At 39.1% G+C, this 17,936-nt stretch overlaps 2 protein-coding genes across 3 annotated transcripts in view; one reads left to right on the forward strand and one right to left on the reverse strand.

Moving 5' to 3' along the window:
* On the reverse strand, positions 1 to 14,455 carry gtf3c6 (general transcription factor IIIC, polypeptide 6, alpha). Of its 2 annotated transcripts, none has more exons than XM_047353194.1 (7): positions 14,330 to 14,455; positions 5,400 to 5,433; positions 4,441 to 4,521; positions 4,269 to 4,332; positions 641 to 685; positions 436 to 549; positions 1 to 272 (listed from the first exon to the last, which is right to left on the reverse strand). In XM_047353194.1, exons 1-7 carry the CDS (start codon positions 14,377 to 14,379, stop codon positions 148 to 150), a joined length of 513 nt encoding a protein of 170 aa, XP_047209150.1. In that variant the 5' UTR covers positions 14,380 to 14,455; the 3' UTR covers positions 1 to 147. The 2 variants fall into 2 exon arrangements, with proteins under 2 accessions (XP_047209150.1, XP_047209142.1); XM_047353186.1 differs by having other exon boundaries at positions 1 to 275; positions 14,330 to 14,450.
* LOC124860099 (zinc finger homeobox protein 3-like) overlaps positions 13,606 to 17,936 on the forward strand; it is a 20,163-nt gene continuing 15,832 nt past the window's right edge. Inside the window, exons 1-2 of the mRNA XM_047353077.1 lie at positions 13,606 to 13,949; positions 16,225 to 17,932. Of these exons, the coding sequence (XP_047209033.1) occupies positions 16,261 to 17,932 (1,672 nt within the window). The 5' untranslated portion in view covers positions 13,606 to 13,949; positions 16,225 to 16,260. The remainder of the gene's footprint in view (positions 13,950 to 16,224; positions 17,933 to 17,936) is intronic.

Below are 17,936 nucleotides of genomic sequence, written 5' to 3' on the forward strand. Positions count from 1 at the left end.
TTCCACAAAAATAATTGATTTTATTTCACAGAAAGAACAACATCTCTATTTTGCTGTAGAAGTGCAAAGACCAATAAACCCAAGTTCTTGACTGTGTGGCACATTTCTTATCCTCGCATTGAGGAGTCATAATATAAAATGTCTATCTCAGTCGAATGCAGAGTCGTCCAAATCTGCGTTGTTCAGACTTTCTTCTATCATGCCATGTGTGCTGTCAGTGTCTGTTTGATTAGACAAACAGGTTGTGACCTGCTGCTTGTCATCATGTTTCTCTGCTGGAAAAAAAACCAAAACATTCATATTTGAATTTTTAGCAATGTTACGCAAAGATAATACTCTGATATTTTGCAGATAGAAAAAAACAACATGGGTCAATCAACTAATAAAAAAAAAACATAATATAAACTCCAGGAGAAACAAGATATTCTGTCTGACCTGCTATCATTTCACCCTCCCTCTTCTCAGTGAGAAAGATTCGTTGCATCGTCAGTTTCTTAACAGTGTGGCAAATGTATTTGAGGCCAGGACAACTGTCTGTTTTTCCTGCAGCTACAAAACAAAAGAAGCACCAGAGGACTTTGAGCACTATTGAGTCACAGTTTAACTGCTAAACAATGAAATTATTGGAGCAGGGTCTCACCTTTTTTTGATACCTCTTCAAAAAGCACACAAGTTCCCAAAGCGTCTGCAGCAAAAATTGTAAAATTATATGTGTATTTTACTTTACAGTGGCTTATATTTTTAAAAGAAAATATTTGACAAGACTTAGCATACAGTGTGTTCACTGATTTTTATCTTACATAAACTATAAACAGCTTCAGGCAATGGGATCAGCATGTTGGTTTAAACTAAAATGGTACCAAGGAGTAGTAATTTTTAAGAAGAAATTGCAGTAAACTAAAATATATTTTTTCCAGAGTAAAAGAAATTTACAAATGAAAATTAAGGCCATTTAAGACGTTTTAAGCCCCAATCTAGAAAAAAAAAAAAAATAGACATATTCACAGGAAAAAGAAAGTACACCTTCTTTCAATACAGTTTTAGGTATTAGGACACAAAAGAGGTCTATCAGGTGGTAAAATTACTTAAATTTAACACTCATTCCATCATATAATTAGTTTTATTTGACAAAAACAAAGACAAATTGGAAAACCGGCATGTAAAAAACTAAGTACATCTTTGTCGTTTTCATAATATTTAAGAGGTAAGTAGCCAGTGCTGCTAATCAAATGCACCTGATTACCTGATCATCAGCAAGTGCAACCGCCTCTATAAATGCAGGAGTTGTGGCTGGTTTGTGTGCTCCAGACCAGACCTTGCCTTACAACAAACGCAGGCAAAAATATCAGCAATCAGCAACGACAAGCAACTGGTGCTGCTCATCAATCTGGGAAGGGTTATGAGGCCCGTACACTTAGTGTACCGTTTTATCCAGAACCAGGTCATGGGGGCAACAGACTCCGTAGAGGCACCTCCTCCAGCTACTCCAGGGGGAGCTGGAGGAGTTCCCAGGCCAGCCAAGAGACATAGTCCCTCCAGCGTGTCCTGGGGCGTCCCCTGGGCCTCCCCCCGGTGAGACGTGCCTGGAACACAGGCCAAGGGAGGCGTCCAAGAGGCATCCGGTATAGATGCCCGAGCCACTTCAACTGGCTCCTCCCGGATGGCCGAACTCCTCACCCTATCTCTAAGGGAGTGCCCGGCCACCCTACGGAGGAAGCTCATTTTAGCCGCTTGTATCCATTTTTTTCCACATTTCTTTTAATCCGAGTATATTCAATTTAATAATTGCACAGTATTTTCTTCTTGTGATGTCAATTATCTCAAAGTTCATGGCCATAGGTGAGGGTAAGAACGTACAGGGGTTGGACAATGAAACTGAAACACTTTTCATTTTAGTGGGGAAGGTTTCATGGCTAAATTGGACCAGCCTGGTAGCCAGTCTTCATTGATTGCACATTGCACCAGTAAGAGCAGAGTGTGAAGGTTCAATTAGCAGGGTAAGAGCACAGTTTGGCTCAAAACATTGAAATGCACACAACATTATGGGTGACATACCAGAGTTCAAAAGAGGACAAATTGTTGGTGCACGTCTTGCTGGCGCATCTGTGACCAAGACAGCAAGTCTTTGGGATGTATCAAGAGCCACGGTATCCAGGGTAATGTCAGCATACCACCAAGAAGGATGAACCACATCCAACAGGATTAACTGTGGACGCAAGAGGAAGCTGTCTGAAAGGGATGTTCGGGTGCTAACCCGGATTGTATCCAAAAAACATTAAACCACGACTGCCCAAATCACGGCAGAATTAAATGTGCACCTCAACTCTCCAGTTTCCACCAGAACCTTCTGTCGGGAGCTTCACAGGGTCAATATACACGGCCGGGCTGCTATAGCCAAACCTTTGGTCACTCATGCCAATGTCAAACGTCGGTTTCAATGGTGCAAGGAGCGCAAATCTTGGGCTGTGGACAATGTGAAACATGTATTGTTCTCTGATGAGTCCACCTTTACTGTTTTCCCCACATCCGGGAGAGTTACGGTGTGGAGAAGCCCCAAAGAAGCGTACCACCCAGACTGTTGCATGCCCAGTGTGAAGCATGGGGGTGGATCAGTGATGGTTTGGGCTGCCATATCATGGCATTCCCTTGGCCCAATACTTGCACTAGATGGGCATGTCACTGCCAAGGACTACCGAACCATTCTTGAGGACCATGTGCATCCAATGGTTCAAACATTGTATCCTGAAGGCGGTGCCGTGTATCAGGATGACAATGCACCAATACACACAGCAAGACTAGTGAAAGGTTGGTTTGATGAACATGAAAGTGAAGTTGAACATCTCCCATGGCCTTCACAGTCACCAGATCTAAATATTATTGAGCCACTTTGGGGTGTTTTGGAGGAGCGAGTCAGGAAACGTTTTCCTCCACCAGTATCACGTAGTGACCAGGCCACTATCCTGCAAGAAGAATGGCTTAAAATCCCTCTGACCACTGTGCAGGACTTGTAAATGTCATTCCCAAGACGAATTGACGCTGTATTGGCTGCAAAAGGAGGCCCTACACCATACTATTAAATTATTGTGGTCTAAAACCAGGTGTTTCAGTTTCATTGTCCAACCCCTGTAGACCGACTGGTAAATTGAGAGCCTCGCTTTTCGGCTCAGCTCTGTCTTCACCACAACGGACCGGCACAGAATCCCCATTACTGCGGCAGCCACACCGATCCGTCTCTCGATCTCCCGCTCCATTCTCCCCTAACTCGTGAACAAGACCCCAAGATTCTTGAACTCCTCCACTTGAGGCAGGAACTCCCCTCCAACCTGAAGAGGACAAGCCACCCTTTTTGGTTATGAGGCCATTTCTAAAAATTTAAAGTCCATCATTATTTACAGGTGGTAAACATAAAAGACGGCTATCACTCCTGGTAGACGCCCAAGCTACTCACCTCAAGGTCACATCATACAATGGTCCACAATTTTGCGAAGAATCTCTCAAAACCTCAATCTCAGATTTTTTATGCCTTACTTCGCATGACTGAAAAAAATACAGTGTGTTTTGAAGGGTTGGAGGAGAAAGCCTCTTGTTCCTCAAAAGAATATGGCAGCCCAACTTTGACTTTATAAGCTGCATCTGAATGAACCCCAGAATATCTGGAACTAAATTCTTTTGGCAGATGAGTCTATCATTTAGATGCTTGGTCATAATACACAGCTTCATGTTCGGTGAAAAAACAAACACAGCATTTAAGCAAAAAAATATAAACTAATGGGGGCTAAATTTCCTCCACAATGACTTGAGAGACTGATAAAAATACACGGAAAATTACTATTTTAAGATACTGCCTAAAAGGTGGTACAAGCAGCTGAAACATTGGTGTTTTTGACACAGATTTTCCATTTTGGCTCCATCGTAGTTTAATGTAAAATTCGTAAACAGTTTTGTGTTCGTACACTAGAGGTTAGTTTTAAATAATGTTAAACCGGGTGAGGACAATTTGATATTTATTATCTCCAGATAATTTCTCCAGAATTTCCCTTTGGGATTAATAAAGTATTTTTGAATTGAATTGAATACATAAAATCTAGACTTAAAAAAAAGTGCACTTTCTTTTTACATTGATTATACATTACATTTAGGATAATGGGTAAAAAACAGTTAAAAGCTGTCCTGTAAGTTCTATGAAGTTTGCAAATAATTTAAATGAAAACTCATCTGAGAGACAGACATCACTTAAATTGCAAAAGTCTTTTTATGCATGTTCTTACCTTCATATTCCCCTGCAAACACATATTGTCCAACCTGCATCATGGGCCTTTCACTATTTATATCCTACATCACATAAAAAGAATATGATTAGGTGTGATCCTGAGTGATCCAAAGTTGATTCCAATTAATATTTACTATCATCATAAATATATTTATTAACCCAAAACTCACCAGTATCTTACAAGTGGTCCGACATTTGGACAGAAAGTCATTGTTGATTATTCCAGAGAGCTCCACCACAACAAGCTGCTCCTGAACACAACACAACACAGGATGAATGAGTGATGCTGGAAAATAGAAAGAGATCAAGTGATCAAGCCAGGAAAAAACAACAGTTAGACTAAGTAAGAGTCTGATTTGTGGCTTTAACAACTCTACCTACCTTTGATTGACTTTAGATCAAAGTCTAAAATGGTTGAAATTATTTGAAACTCATTTTATTTTCTCTAAAACACAGTTCGTAATTTGCAAAACCTTTATTGAATTTATGAAAACATAAAATATGGCGATCTGAAAGCATTGTTTGGCTTCTTCACGGGGTCCAGATTTAAACCTACAATAACTAAATTGCTAAACAAATTCTATAAAATACAGTTTGTGAAACTTTTTTTTCAATTTATCAGTTTGTGAATTCATAAAAAGGAGATTTGAATGCTTTGCTAAAGTGGCCGCAAATAGTAAAACAGACTTTTTGAATTTTGACAATGTGAAAGGTTTTGCAAGTGTCGTGTTTTATAGAATGTGTAATGAGTTTATAATAGACCAGTTCAGGTTTAAACATTCCAAGTATTTTACATTTTGAGCGGATTAACTGTAGTTCAGATTATTGGCTCTTTAACTAAGTGCTAAATTAGAATCTTCGACTTGGATGTCAACTTCAGCGTTGTAATGTAAAAACTTGCTAATAAACATTCATTGTTTAGTTGAAACAGGCGGTCGAACAATTCTATCTTTATATAGAAACGACTTCAGTTTGCATAATGAGCTCAAAATACCGGAAATAACATAATACATAATTCAGAAAACCTCATATATTTAAGTTACCTTTGGCTAACTGGTTAGCCAAAGGAAAAGCTAACAGTGCGACTGCTGCCTAAACTAAACGCAAGCACAATTATTGTTTTTAATACCTCTTCTTCCCATTCATCTTCCATCTCCAAACACCTGAAATGGAGTAAAAATACCACACATTACAGATCACACGCCTTCATTATTACTTACAACCACAATCTTAATTTTTACAAATGTATGGTAGCCGGGAGGAGATTGCTTTTGTAGGCTGGCGTCTCCCAGTTACATTTTAATCCACGAGAGGGCACCGTTGCTTAGTTTTTGAGGAATATCTCATGGCAGTCAAATAAAATGTAATAAAAACTATATATGCACAGCGTCTTGCAACAATATTTCTTTTCAGTATTTCTATACCTTTATCCTTAAGTCCTATACCTCGATCCTCGAACATTAATTTACATTATTGTGATTTAATGTGATATACTACGGGAGCGTAGCGTATTGCTGTCACGGAGGAAAAAAACTTTTCGAACACTATCACGTTATAACGTGGTACCTATATTGTACAAACATGATAATATATTGTATAAACGTGATAATTATATTGTACAAACGTGTAATATTTTGTACAACCTGATAAGTATATTGTATAAACGTGATAATTATATTGTACAAACGTGATGGATCCTTCTCAGAGTGCGCATACTGATTATGATATCCTCCACAGTGCGCAGCAGCATCAATATTTCTCCATGTCTTACACCGAGCATGAAGTAAAACTTGACCAACTCCTGTAAATTAGCCATTGTGCTAACCATAAATACCGCCACCTTCTGGATGAAATTATCACGTTTATCCAATATACTTATCACGTTTGTACAATATATTATCATTTTTGTACAATATAGGTACCATGTTATAACGTGATAGTGTACGAAAATTTATTTTCCTCCGTGACAGCAATACGGTTCCGTAACATACCAACATAAAATAGGTCATAATCGTGAAGTAAAAGACAAATGACAAAAAAAAAAGAAAAATCTGAAAAGTGTGGCATGTCCCCTCTGAGTAAATACGTTAAAAACTACGTATCACATCTATCTATCTATCTATCTATCTATCTATCTATCTATCTATCTATCTATCTATCTATCTATCTATCTATCTATCTATCTATCTATCTATCTATCTATCTATCTATCTATCTATCTATCTATCTATCTATCTATCTATCTATCTATCTATCTATCTATCTATCTATCTATCTATCTATCTATCTATCTATCTATCTATCTATCTATCTATCTATCTATCTATCTATCTATCTATCTATCTATCTATCTATCTATCTATCTATCTATCTATCTATCTATCATCTATCTATCTATCTATCTATCTATCTATCTATCTATCTATCTATCTATCTATCTATCTATCTATCTATCTATCTATCTATCTATCTATCTATCTATCTATCTATCTATCTATCTATCTATCTATCTATCTATCTATCTATCTATCTATCTATCTATCTATCTATCTATCTATCTATCTATCTATCTATCTATCTATCTATCTATCTATCTATCTATCTATCTATCTATCTATCTATCTATCTATCCTGTGGATTTAATGTGTCTTCATCTAAATACTGGCTAGCTGTAGGCATGTACAACCACCATTATTATTCATCCCCTACTGCAGCAGCCCACAGCCGTGGTGATGAGATGATATGAGATGAGATGAAATGAAATAAGATGATAGTTCTTATTGATCCCCAAGGGGAAATTCATCTGTCAAAAGCAGAGGCTACAAAAAATAAAATGAATAACACATCAAACATATTCAAAAATAAACAAATGAATTATAATAACAATAAAAGCAAAACAGTCACACAAACAGAAGAAGGTCTGATCAGGAAGAAACTTGAATCAGAAATAAAGTTCAAAGAGAGATAATTGTTCTTGTGAACAAATACAAGCCCATACATAGAAATATTTAATGAAATAGCATATTTATATATATTTTTTGTATTATATTGAAATGTTTTTGAAAAATCATTTTCCGAATATAAATAAGAACCTTACATTTAATAAATTCTAAAGAAATTCAGACATTTATAATATCTTATTTCAGATTCTGCTGAGTATTGGCAGGTTAATATCATTATTCTTTTTCTTTTATCTGATGGAAAACCAGTTGATAATAGCAAACCTGCTCAGAAACAACTTTATTTTGAAAAAACAGAAAAAAGGAGCAGTTAGCTGAGCTAAGCCTTCTGATATTTCTTTAACATTTGAAGCATTCAAGGACTTATGAACAAACCGACACTTCTGCATTTATTTTTTAGACATTAAAATGAACTTTCATTCAAAAGCAAGAAGCTTGACGTAATGATCGAACAAACTGCAGTAACACTGGACCTGTTTTAAACATGCTATGACACAGTCAGCATATCACCAGGTGCTGACAATGAGGTTTAACAAATGAAGCACTTCTTCTCCTGTTCCTTCATGCAGCTACACGTTCCTCTTCTGAAATGATCTGAAACAGGAAAAGAGCCGAGTCTGGATTTATTACCCAAAATGGAGAACATCAGCAGGGCTTTGCAAAATGCATTAATCCTGTGCTTTTTTTGTACACTTTTTCACATTACAACCACAAACTTCAAATTATATTATTGTAATTTTTTACTGTGATAGATGAACACAGTAGTGAGTAACAATGGAAGAAAAGGGATATAAAAGAAAATCTGAAAGAAACTGATTGGGCTCATAAGTTTCCTATTGAGTAAAAATGTGTTTTGAAATGTAAACATGTTAATTTTCATTTCAGTATGAATATGACATTTCTGTGAAGGCCTCTGAGGGTTGTTAAAAGAAGCCATTGAAAAGAAAAAGCTAAAGACAAACCTGTTTGCAGTTTGCTAAAAGCCATGTAGAGGACATAGAAAACATGTGGAAGAAGGTGCTCTGATCAGGTGAGAGGAAAATTGAACATTTGGGCTAACAAGTAATATGCTGGGAGTAGAAAACTAACACTGCACATCACACTGAACACAATATCTCCAAGCTGAAAGATGGTAGTGGCGTGCTTATCTTCAGCACAAACAGAACAGTTGGACAGAGTTGATAAAAAGATGGACTGGGCTAAATACGGGACACTTCGGGAGACTGGGGCAAAGGTTCCCCTTCCAGCAGCTTAAAGATACAGCCAGGCCCAAAGCTACTACGAAATGAATTCATTTACATTTATGTCTTAGAATGGCCTAGTCATGTTCAGAGCGAAATCAAACTGAGAATCTGTGACAAGACTTGAAATGTGATGTTCGCTCACACTACCCATCCAAACAGATTGAGCTTGAGATATTTTGTAAAGAATGAGCATCTCCAGATCGGGAAAAAATGGCAAAGACACGCCCCAAATTACTTTGCAGCTGTAATTGCAATTACAATTGTTTCTCAAAAAGAACCTGAAAACCTGCTGTCATTTTCCTTCTTCATCAACTCAGGCTGCCATCCATAAAAATTTTCAGATGACTCTGTCATAGTTGGCCTCATCAAAGGTGAGGACGACTCAGAGTACAGTGGACACTAGACTGTGGACTGGTGCCTCCTGATCAACGTGAGGAAAACCAAGGAGCTGGTGGTGGATTTCCACAGGGGCATAACCACCACACCGACACCTGTGAACATCCAGGGAACTGACATTGAGATAGTGGACTCTAATAAGTACCTGGATGTTCACTTGAACAATAAACTGGACTGGGTTCACAGCAGAGATGCTTTTTACAGGAAGAGTCAGAGCAGATTCTAACCTGCTAAGGGGACAGAGGTCTTTTGGAGCGCAGGGGGCACTCCTGATTGCTTTTTTGACAGAAGATGGCATCACCATCTTCTGTGGTGTAGTATGTTGGAGCAGGAGCTTATCTACACGTCAGAGGAAGTGACTTAGGCAATTATGCTATGAGGCTTACGGAAAATAACATCACTTTTGAACAATGTCTCCCATGTCTCAAGGCCTCCTTGCATGATGCTGTTTGCAGAACTGGAGAGCTCCTTCAGAGACAGACTGCTGCATCCTAGGTGCACAAAGCAGCATTATTGCAGATTCCTTCTCAACGCAGCTGTAAGATTTTAAAACCATCACTACTCCCAACAAACTCAATAAGTGTTTACATCCCTGCTGTTATTTGCACAGTTTTTCCACTTCTTGTAAAGAGTCTGTTTTTGATTTTTATGCACAAATTTACAAGCATGTTTTATTTTTTTTTAAATGACCCTACTTGCTTACACCTTTATTCTAATCTGAGTATTCTCATTTTAATAGTTGCACAGTATTTTCTTCTCATGATGTAAATTATCCATTAATGTACAAGCTGTTATTCTTATTTATTTATGTGTTTTTCTTTTTTTTTCATTTTTACCTTTGTGTGTTTCTGTATACTTCCATTTGCATTTCACTTTGCTACTGGTACACATGGATTTCCCCACTGAGGCACAATAAGGGATATTTCTATTCTATCCTTTTCTATTCCATTTTACTGCTTCTCAATTTTGCACTACTTTGTTATATAAAATATCAATGAAATACAGTGCAATTTTTTGTTATAATGGGAAACATTCCTTTATGTATTTTTAAGAAATAAGAAATATAAAGCACTATATATTTGCAATTTCTATTATATCTTTGTTGAAAAAAATGTATAAATAATTCTTATTTCTCTTTGTGCAAGCTATAAAGCTTAGCAGGCATATGTTTTGCGGCCTTTGAATACCTGTGTGAATGTAGTGCAGGTTGATGGAGGCAGTACACTGCCTTTAGAGAGGGACAGAAAGAGACAGAAAAAACATTTTAAATCAGAATCAGGCAAACCAAATTAAAGGGGGTGCAAATCTCCCATGTGCATGCTCCCTTCCCATTTCTGCCCTATCATCTATCTCTGGACCATGGTGGGGTTGTCATGTCGACCAGCCCACAAGTTACTATGACAACGGCTCAAGGGGAAGCTCTTGCTAGTGAGGTTATTGCCTCCTTGGGGAAACAAGAAGGACAGGTGGAATGTGAGCTCAGACAAAAGGACTTACAGACACTGAAGAGGCGCTAAATGAAGGGAGAGGTCAGGCTTGAGGATGTTAACTGTTAGTTTGGGTGTTAACATTTAGAACAATGCAGAACAGGACACAGCATGTAAGTCTGCAGAAGTAGCTGCAGAAGTTTCTCCAGGCTGGACATGAGCTATGCTTCTTACTGTACATGATGTATTATACTTCCAGCTTGGTACCATACCCTGGGGCAGTTAGGGGGGTGAGAACAAGGGAGGGAGTGACATTAAGGACCCTCCAAGGTCTCAGATGGGTCCCCAGTTTCCCCCACTTTTTGTCATATAAATGTCATAAAGATAAGTTTGGAGTTGGGAAGCTTTTTGGTTCTCCCTCTCTGCCTGGGGGGTATCAAAGAGGTAAATTGCCCCATTAGCACTGACAGGGTGAATTGGTGAAAGGGCTAACTATATATTACAGTGAAAATAACAAACCCCTGGCATACACCTGAGGGCATGGCAGCACAGTGCATGTTACAGCACAACCTATCCATGTTTGTGTAAACAATATGTGTGCAAATACAGCACCTTGCAAAAGTTTTCAGAAACCTAAAACTTTTTCCCATTTTGTCACATTACAGCCACAAGCTTCAGTGTATTTCATTGGGATCTTTTTGATAGACTACCACAAAGCAGTGCACAATTGTGAAATGGTAGAAAATAAATCACACATGGTAATACAATTGCTTTAGAAAAAAAATCTGAAAAGTGTGGTGTGCATTTGGTATTGTTACAAATATTTTGTAGAATCAACTCTTGCTGCGACCACAGAAAGTGTTTGGGGCCATGTCTCTATCAGCTTTGCATCTCTAAAGACAGAAATTTTGGCCCAATATTTTCAAAATAGCTCAAGCTAAAGGAGACGTGTTGGACAGCGTATATAAACAACAATTCTTTCTACAGATTCTTAATTGGAATTAGGTTGGACTTTGACTGGGCCATTATGCTTAACTATTCCACTGTAGATCAGGCTGTAGATTCAGACCTGAACATATTCTCCAATGTCAAACAGTAGTGCGTTATTTTGCTCCGTCCACCCAAACTCTGAACCTACTTCCCTGCCTTAATGTTGAAGAAAAGCCAACCCACAGCATGATGCTGCCACCTCCATGATTATATTGAGGAGTGAATTTGAAAACAATTTTTTTCTTTCATGTCACCAGTATAAAGGTAAATGAAATATAGTGAAGCTTGTTGTTGGAATGTGACAAAATGGGAAAACATCCAGGATATGAATACTTTTGCACATGATGACTTTTTTATTAATTCAGGTATCATATCACAACAATGTATGCATTTGTAAGGAAATAGCGTCACAATGCATGTGACAATGCATCAAATGTATAAATAATGTTGAATATTTATGTGTAACAAACATGTCTGCCACATACCCGACGTCTGAATATGTCCACCTGCGTTTTGGTGTAAAAAGACTTGGGCTACGAAACATACATGGTCATTTGAGTCATTCTGCACAATATGTTTGATGAAATTCTAATAAACCAAATTATTTAAGCCAATTCTTTTACAAAACAAATATAACAATCAGTAAAATCATGCACACGCAAACATAAACAAAATGCTTCTAAACATCAGGCTTTCTTTACTGTAACCGACATGTTTTTTCTTGTTCTTTTTATTAAAATCTATAAAATAACATATTTCCCCCCATCATCCATGGACACCCCCTTCACTGGACTGACGCACACAGCCAGAGTCTGGACCACAACGTTGAAACTCGTGTCACTATTCACTGCTGTTGTCTTCTGTCCCGAAAAATGACAAATTGTCTCGGATTTAACGGCAGCCATAACAAGAGAAAAATCCATGTATGCCTAAAGACAACAGAGCAGGCAGTGATTTATGGTTTTGATAACCTGCAGTGTTTGATAGAGGCCTCTGCTAGAGATAATCACTTCAAACGTGGTCGAATCGTAAAATATTTATATGATGTTTCACAGACGCACAAGACAAATCATTTGGCGGTAAATTAATAAAAATGAAATTATTATTATTATTTTTTTTACCCATTTCCAAATGCACAAGGAAGTTTTTTTTAATAAAAAAATAAGATAATATATCAATATTTATTAGATATTTAAATTTGGTCGTGCATTGCCCTGGGTTTATTAGTATTTTTAACCTCATGTAGATATATGCTTATATTAGGTTATATATTAGGTCTACATAGGAAATATTTTTAAAAATAGCATACAATCTGATCTTAAAAATAAACGCAGTTTATGCCATTTCAATATATGGACGACCGACAGATTGCACATCCAGCGTGAAATTCACAAAAGCATTATCATAACAATGGAGCTGAGTTGTGAGGACGGACGATCCGAGAAGATGGGTGAAAAAAGACGCATAAAGGTCTTGTCTGAGGACAAACATTGGAATCGACACGTTAGTTTTGGGTTGAAGATTTTTTATTTTTAGGCAGAGGAAAAAATAAGCAGAGATGCAGCCTGCACAATCAGCTCAAGTCAAAATAAAAAAAAAATAAAAATAGTAATTTATATAAAAGCACGTTTTAATTGTTTTCTTATTTTAATTCACTAATTTTCTCTTTTCTTAAATAAAACGTTACTTTTGTCAAATTTGATTTTAATACGTGAAATATTCTAATTTGTTATAAGACCTTAAAAATTTAGATATCCATCTTTTTTCTGGAAAGTAATGAGGTTTATTGTGTATCTAAAAACATGGACCTTCATTTGAACATTGCGTCTTGTATAAATGTCAATGTGCCATCCAAAGATAACACGTCCTGCGGGGCCTGAGATTGAGTGTGTTTGAGTAAATATATTACGGTGACAATGGCACGTTTTGTTGCGTGTCGCAATTTTAATTTTGTGGAGTGGAATTACGTTTGTCATTATTTTCTCGACTTTACATTAGACATTGTATCGTTTTATGGTATTTCTGTTTGCGTGACAAAGATTTTTTAAATTAAGATTTCATTTGGATGTCCCTTTTCTTAGAGGAATCTTAAACAGAATGGCTATCCATATATGTTTTTTAAATAAAAAATGATTATTTAAGCAGTAAAATCTCATACTTTTCCATATTCTTCCTTCTTTCTAAGCAGTCTTTGGTATAGGCTTTCCGCCTCTCTCTCTCTCTCTCTCGCGGAATCCTATTGATCCAAACGGGCTAATTAGCAGTGTCTGCGCAATTACGCACATGCGCACTGCGCATAATCTCAGCCATTTTTTGAAGGAAACTAATTAGCAGGAATAAAGAGCCAAGTGTTTTTTCCTCCCTTCAGTGATCAGAACTCATTCTACCTCTGGAGCTCGCACAAACCCCTCCGTCCCCATCTCTTCTGTTTACTACAGCCTCTGTATGTAGCTTTAATTACACTGTTGTTTGGAAACAACTTGGACCCCGCTGCTCCCTCTCTCTCGTCCCCCTCTCTTTTTCCCCATTTTCTCGCTTCTTGGCTTCGTTAAAACACAGCAAAGGATCATTCATAAGGAATGAGCGGAGACTCTATGCGACTGCTTCCTGGACTACTAGACATTCAGCGTGTGGAGCTTTGTGCCGGAGTAGCTGCAGAAATGTAAGTGTGCCGCCTGTTTACGCTGTTCCGGGGAAGCTGAAGGAAGCGAGCCGGTGGTGTGGGGACGGGAAGGTGGGGAGGCGTCTGGTCAGTGCAGCCTGTAATTCCCACAAATCAAGATTTTGTTTTTGTGTTTGCATATCAAATCACCTGTTACCAGCCACTGAACGCGATCAGGCTCGGTTCGGTTAAATCAGAAAGTGCTACTGTGTTGTACAACATAGTGTAAACAAAGGCAGAAGTAGACGACTCGGATACTCGGTTTGTGAACTGTTCATGCTGCTGCCTGTCCTTTTTTTTTTTCTTTTGCAACCCCCCCCCCGCTGCTACCATAGTTCCGGGGAAAAGGAAATACAGAATACATTTTATTAGTCGTTTACCTTGAGGCTTGTGGAGTAAATGCGATTAACAGGCTCTTCACAAAAGTCATTTTGCAGCTTTGAGTCCATGTCCTATAATAAAAAGAAAAGAAAGTATAGCCACACAACTCTTCTCTGTCTGGTTCTCATCCCCTTCACACCCTTGCCTCTTCTCTCTGTGCTGCACATTAACACACACACGCACACCAGCTGGGAAATCTAGGCACACATTTATTATTTTTTGTTGCTGGTTTTGACATCATTGTTGTATTATTAACCAATAACTAACATATGCATTATAATAACAATGCAATATGCATTAATATTTGAACCCTGATATAAAACAGCCTTAATGGGGCTGTAATAAACTCATGCATGTTTAATTTCAGGTGAGTGTACTTAATTGACATAATCAGAATCAGAAGCACAAAAGAATGAGCACTCATTAACACACACCAACGTACAGTCACACACACACACAAACACGCACACACACACACATCGTTAAATGATGGTTTCCCGCACTTGTGATCAATACAGAGCCAGGAATGCTTGTATAAATAGTTACATTGCCGATAGACCCCGGGTTATTGATTACAGCGTAAATGAAAATCTTTATCAGATTAGAGACTGTTCTCAGCTGCTGGCAGGCCCAACTGGGCCCCCTCAGCGATAGCTGGGCAGGAGAGTGGACAGCTGCAGTGGGCAAGGGTCTGTGGCCTGTGACATAAACACAGTGCATTAAAACACTATCACGGTGCCGATATGAGCCATATATCTTGGAGCTGCAGAGAGAGATGAGGGGGTGGGGGCTGGACACAGAAGAGAGGGATGGGGGTGTTTAAGAAGGAGGAAGAGGGGGATGGTTTGTTGAAGCAGAAGGTGAAAGGGTATATGGAGGTCTCACCTTGATTAAAAAAAGGTCAGTGATGGATTGTAAGAGACACATGGACTAACAGACGTGTCTATCTCAAATGGTATTTCACCTGTCTGTCAGATACTTAGGAGGGTGGAGGCCTCTAATATTTTTCGGGCGCCCGTAAAGTAAATAATTATTTGTATCAATTGTTTCAAAACCTTTATGAAAGTAGCAATTTTTTTTTGTTAAAACGTATTTAGCATCATGTATTCAAAAAATGTCAGCCATGACCTAGCCGTTAAAAAGCCACATTATGCAGATCATGTTTTCTTTAAATGACCTTTAATAACTTTTATTTCTTAGATATGCTATTATGGTTCATAGATATATAAATAAGGTTAAAAAAAAGATACATTTTCCTAATGAAGTCTAATGTATAGTATTCATGTACATGTTACATACAAAATAAAGTCTAATGAAATTGCATGACCACAAACATAAATAGTTTTGAGAATGTATTTCAATTTATTTTTATTTATTTTATTTAGGCCAAATGCAAAACCTAGCCAAATTTAGCGAAAGCCCATAAAAGAAAGGCAAGAAATCTATGAATGATTTCGTAATTAATTCTAAGAGATCCTGTTGTTTTACAGTAACTCTTCCCTGATGCACAGTGAGACATGCAAAGACTAATATACTGGTTTTAAAAAATGTTCGTCAATCTTCCGTGTGGCAATTCCATGGAAGCCCTCTAGCTCTGCGGCGTACCATTCTTCATTTAATCCTGTCCCCTGAGGAATATTACAGACCTCCTGTGTAGCCTTTACCGGCATTCCTCTACCCAGTTTAGCACTCATGCTATTGATTTTCCCATTAAGGGCTAATGCTAACCCCTGGGTAACCACCCTTTAGATTGTGCACTGTGAATGTTGTATTGAACAGATGCTATCCAAGGAATCTAATCAGTGACTCCAATGTTATGCAATGGCATTTAGATGACTCATGTATTTTCTTTTTTTCTCTTTCTGTCTATCTTCTATCTGTCCAAAATAAACAGGTGGTCTGGTAATGTGTGGCAGCTGTAGCCTCTGGTATGGACAGCGGTGAGGGAGGAGGAGGAGGGGATGGAGGGGGAGGAGAGGAGAGAGATGCTGACCTCAGTCCCCAGGCTTTATCTCTTCCTCTCCTGACCCCGGCGATCATTTCTGACCAGGGGTCATCCTCTCATACCTCAGCCATGGCCCCTGCCAAAGAATCCCTGACCCCGCCTCAGCAGGGGAAGAAGGGTGCAGAGGGGTCCAAGGCTGGACAGGAAAGTGAGCAGAAAGAAGCAGGCGGACATCCACCGGAGAAAGGAGTGTATCAAAAGCATGGGTTTAAAGAAGACTTTGGGGAGGGATGTATGTCAGGGCAAAGGAAAGACAAAGGGAAGGTACCTGAAGGTGTGGGAGAGGCGTCACATACAGGGGGCCTCCCAGCAGCCCTTGGCAGCAGAGAGGAGGGGAAGGAAGAGGAGGAGGCCATTTCAAACCAAAGTCAAACCAAATCCAAATGTTTTTTATTACCTCAACAGAGCCAGTACAGCTCTTCTTCCAGGACTGCAAAGGCCAGTGGCACACTTGACAGCAAAACAGCCGCCTCTCCAAAGCCCTCCCACACTCCCTCCTCTTGTCCAAAGCCCTTTCCTTTTTCTTCAGTCTCTCCAAAGCACTTCAGTTGTCCGTCATCCTCTTCTGCCCTGCTGAGCGAGACAGAGGTAAAATACATTAAGGGAGATCAGGGCTGTATTTCTGGGTTTCCACAGAGCTTTAGATCCCAGCAGTCTTCTATGGCTTTTCCACTGGCAGATACGGAGCCTGCCAGTGCACCTGCCAATGCACCTGCAGACGATGATATGCTGGCAGGGGTTCCTCACTCTTCCATTTCTAATAGAAATGGTGCCAAAGCTCCAGAACCAAATGACAGTCATTTAGACACAGGGGTGGATGATGAGAAAGACAAAGAAGGAGAACAAAAAGAAAGTGTCACTAAAAACCTTAACCAAGATCTTGCTAATAACTCCTTGACCAGTCACATGACAGTAATGCACTCACGCAATTCCTGCAAGACTCTCAAATGCCCAAAATGTAACTGGCACTACAAGTCTCAGCATACACTACAAGTTCACATGAAGGAGAAGCACCCAGAGACAGGTGGCCAGTGTGTGTGTGGCACCTCTGGAGGGAAGTGTGTGTGTGGTGGAGCAACACGAGGTGTGTGTGCGTACTGCAGTTCGGGGAAACCTCATCCCCGTTTGTCCCGAGGTGAAACATACGCCTGTGGCTACAAACCTTACCGCTGCGAGGTGTGTGACTATGCTACCTCGTCGAAGGGCAACCTCAGCATACACATGCAGTCGGATAAACATCTCAACAATGTTCAAAATGGGGGACATGCAAACAGTCACATGCAAAGTGCTCTCATTAGCAACAACAGTAGCTCCTCCGGCAGTCACTCAGTGGATGAGCAGCCTTTAAGCAAGCTCCCGCTCATTATTCCGACGCCCACTGCCCAGCCTGCTAAAATCACATCACCTGCTCTCTCCCACTCTCATGGAAAGCGGTGGCGATGTGAGGTATGTGACTATGAAACCAGCATTGCCCGCAACCTGCGCATACACACCACTAGTGAGAAACATACCCACAACATGCTGCGGCTCCAGAGAGGGTACTACCTTTCTCACTGCAGGGGTCTGGCCCCACATCTTAAACACCTGCAAAACACAGGTGA

Source organism: Girardinichthys multiradiatus, chromosome 2 (genome assembly GCF_021462225.1).
Source record: "Girardinichthys multiradiatus isolate DD_20200921_A chromosome 2, DD_fGirMul_XY1, whole genome shotgun sequence".
In the NCBI taxonomy this organism is placed as follows: domain Eukaryota; kingdom Metazoa; phylum Chordata; class Actinopteri; order Cyprinodontiformes; family Goodeidae; genus Girardinichthys; species Girardinichthys multiradiatus.

Coding starts and splice junctions, on each gene's coding strand:
- gtf3c6 (XM_047353186.1), bottom strand. CDS start 14,379: ATGACTTTTGTGAAGAGCCTGTTAATCGCATTTACTCCACAAGCCTCA. Junction 4,333..4,440: donor GGACCACTTGTAAGATACTG/GTGAGTTTTGGG, acceptor TATGTGATGTAG/GATATAAATAGTGAAAGGCC. Junction 276..435: donor GGAGGGTGAAATGATAGCAG/GTCAGACAGAAT, acceptor TTTTTTTTCCAG/CAGAGAAACATGATGACAAG.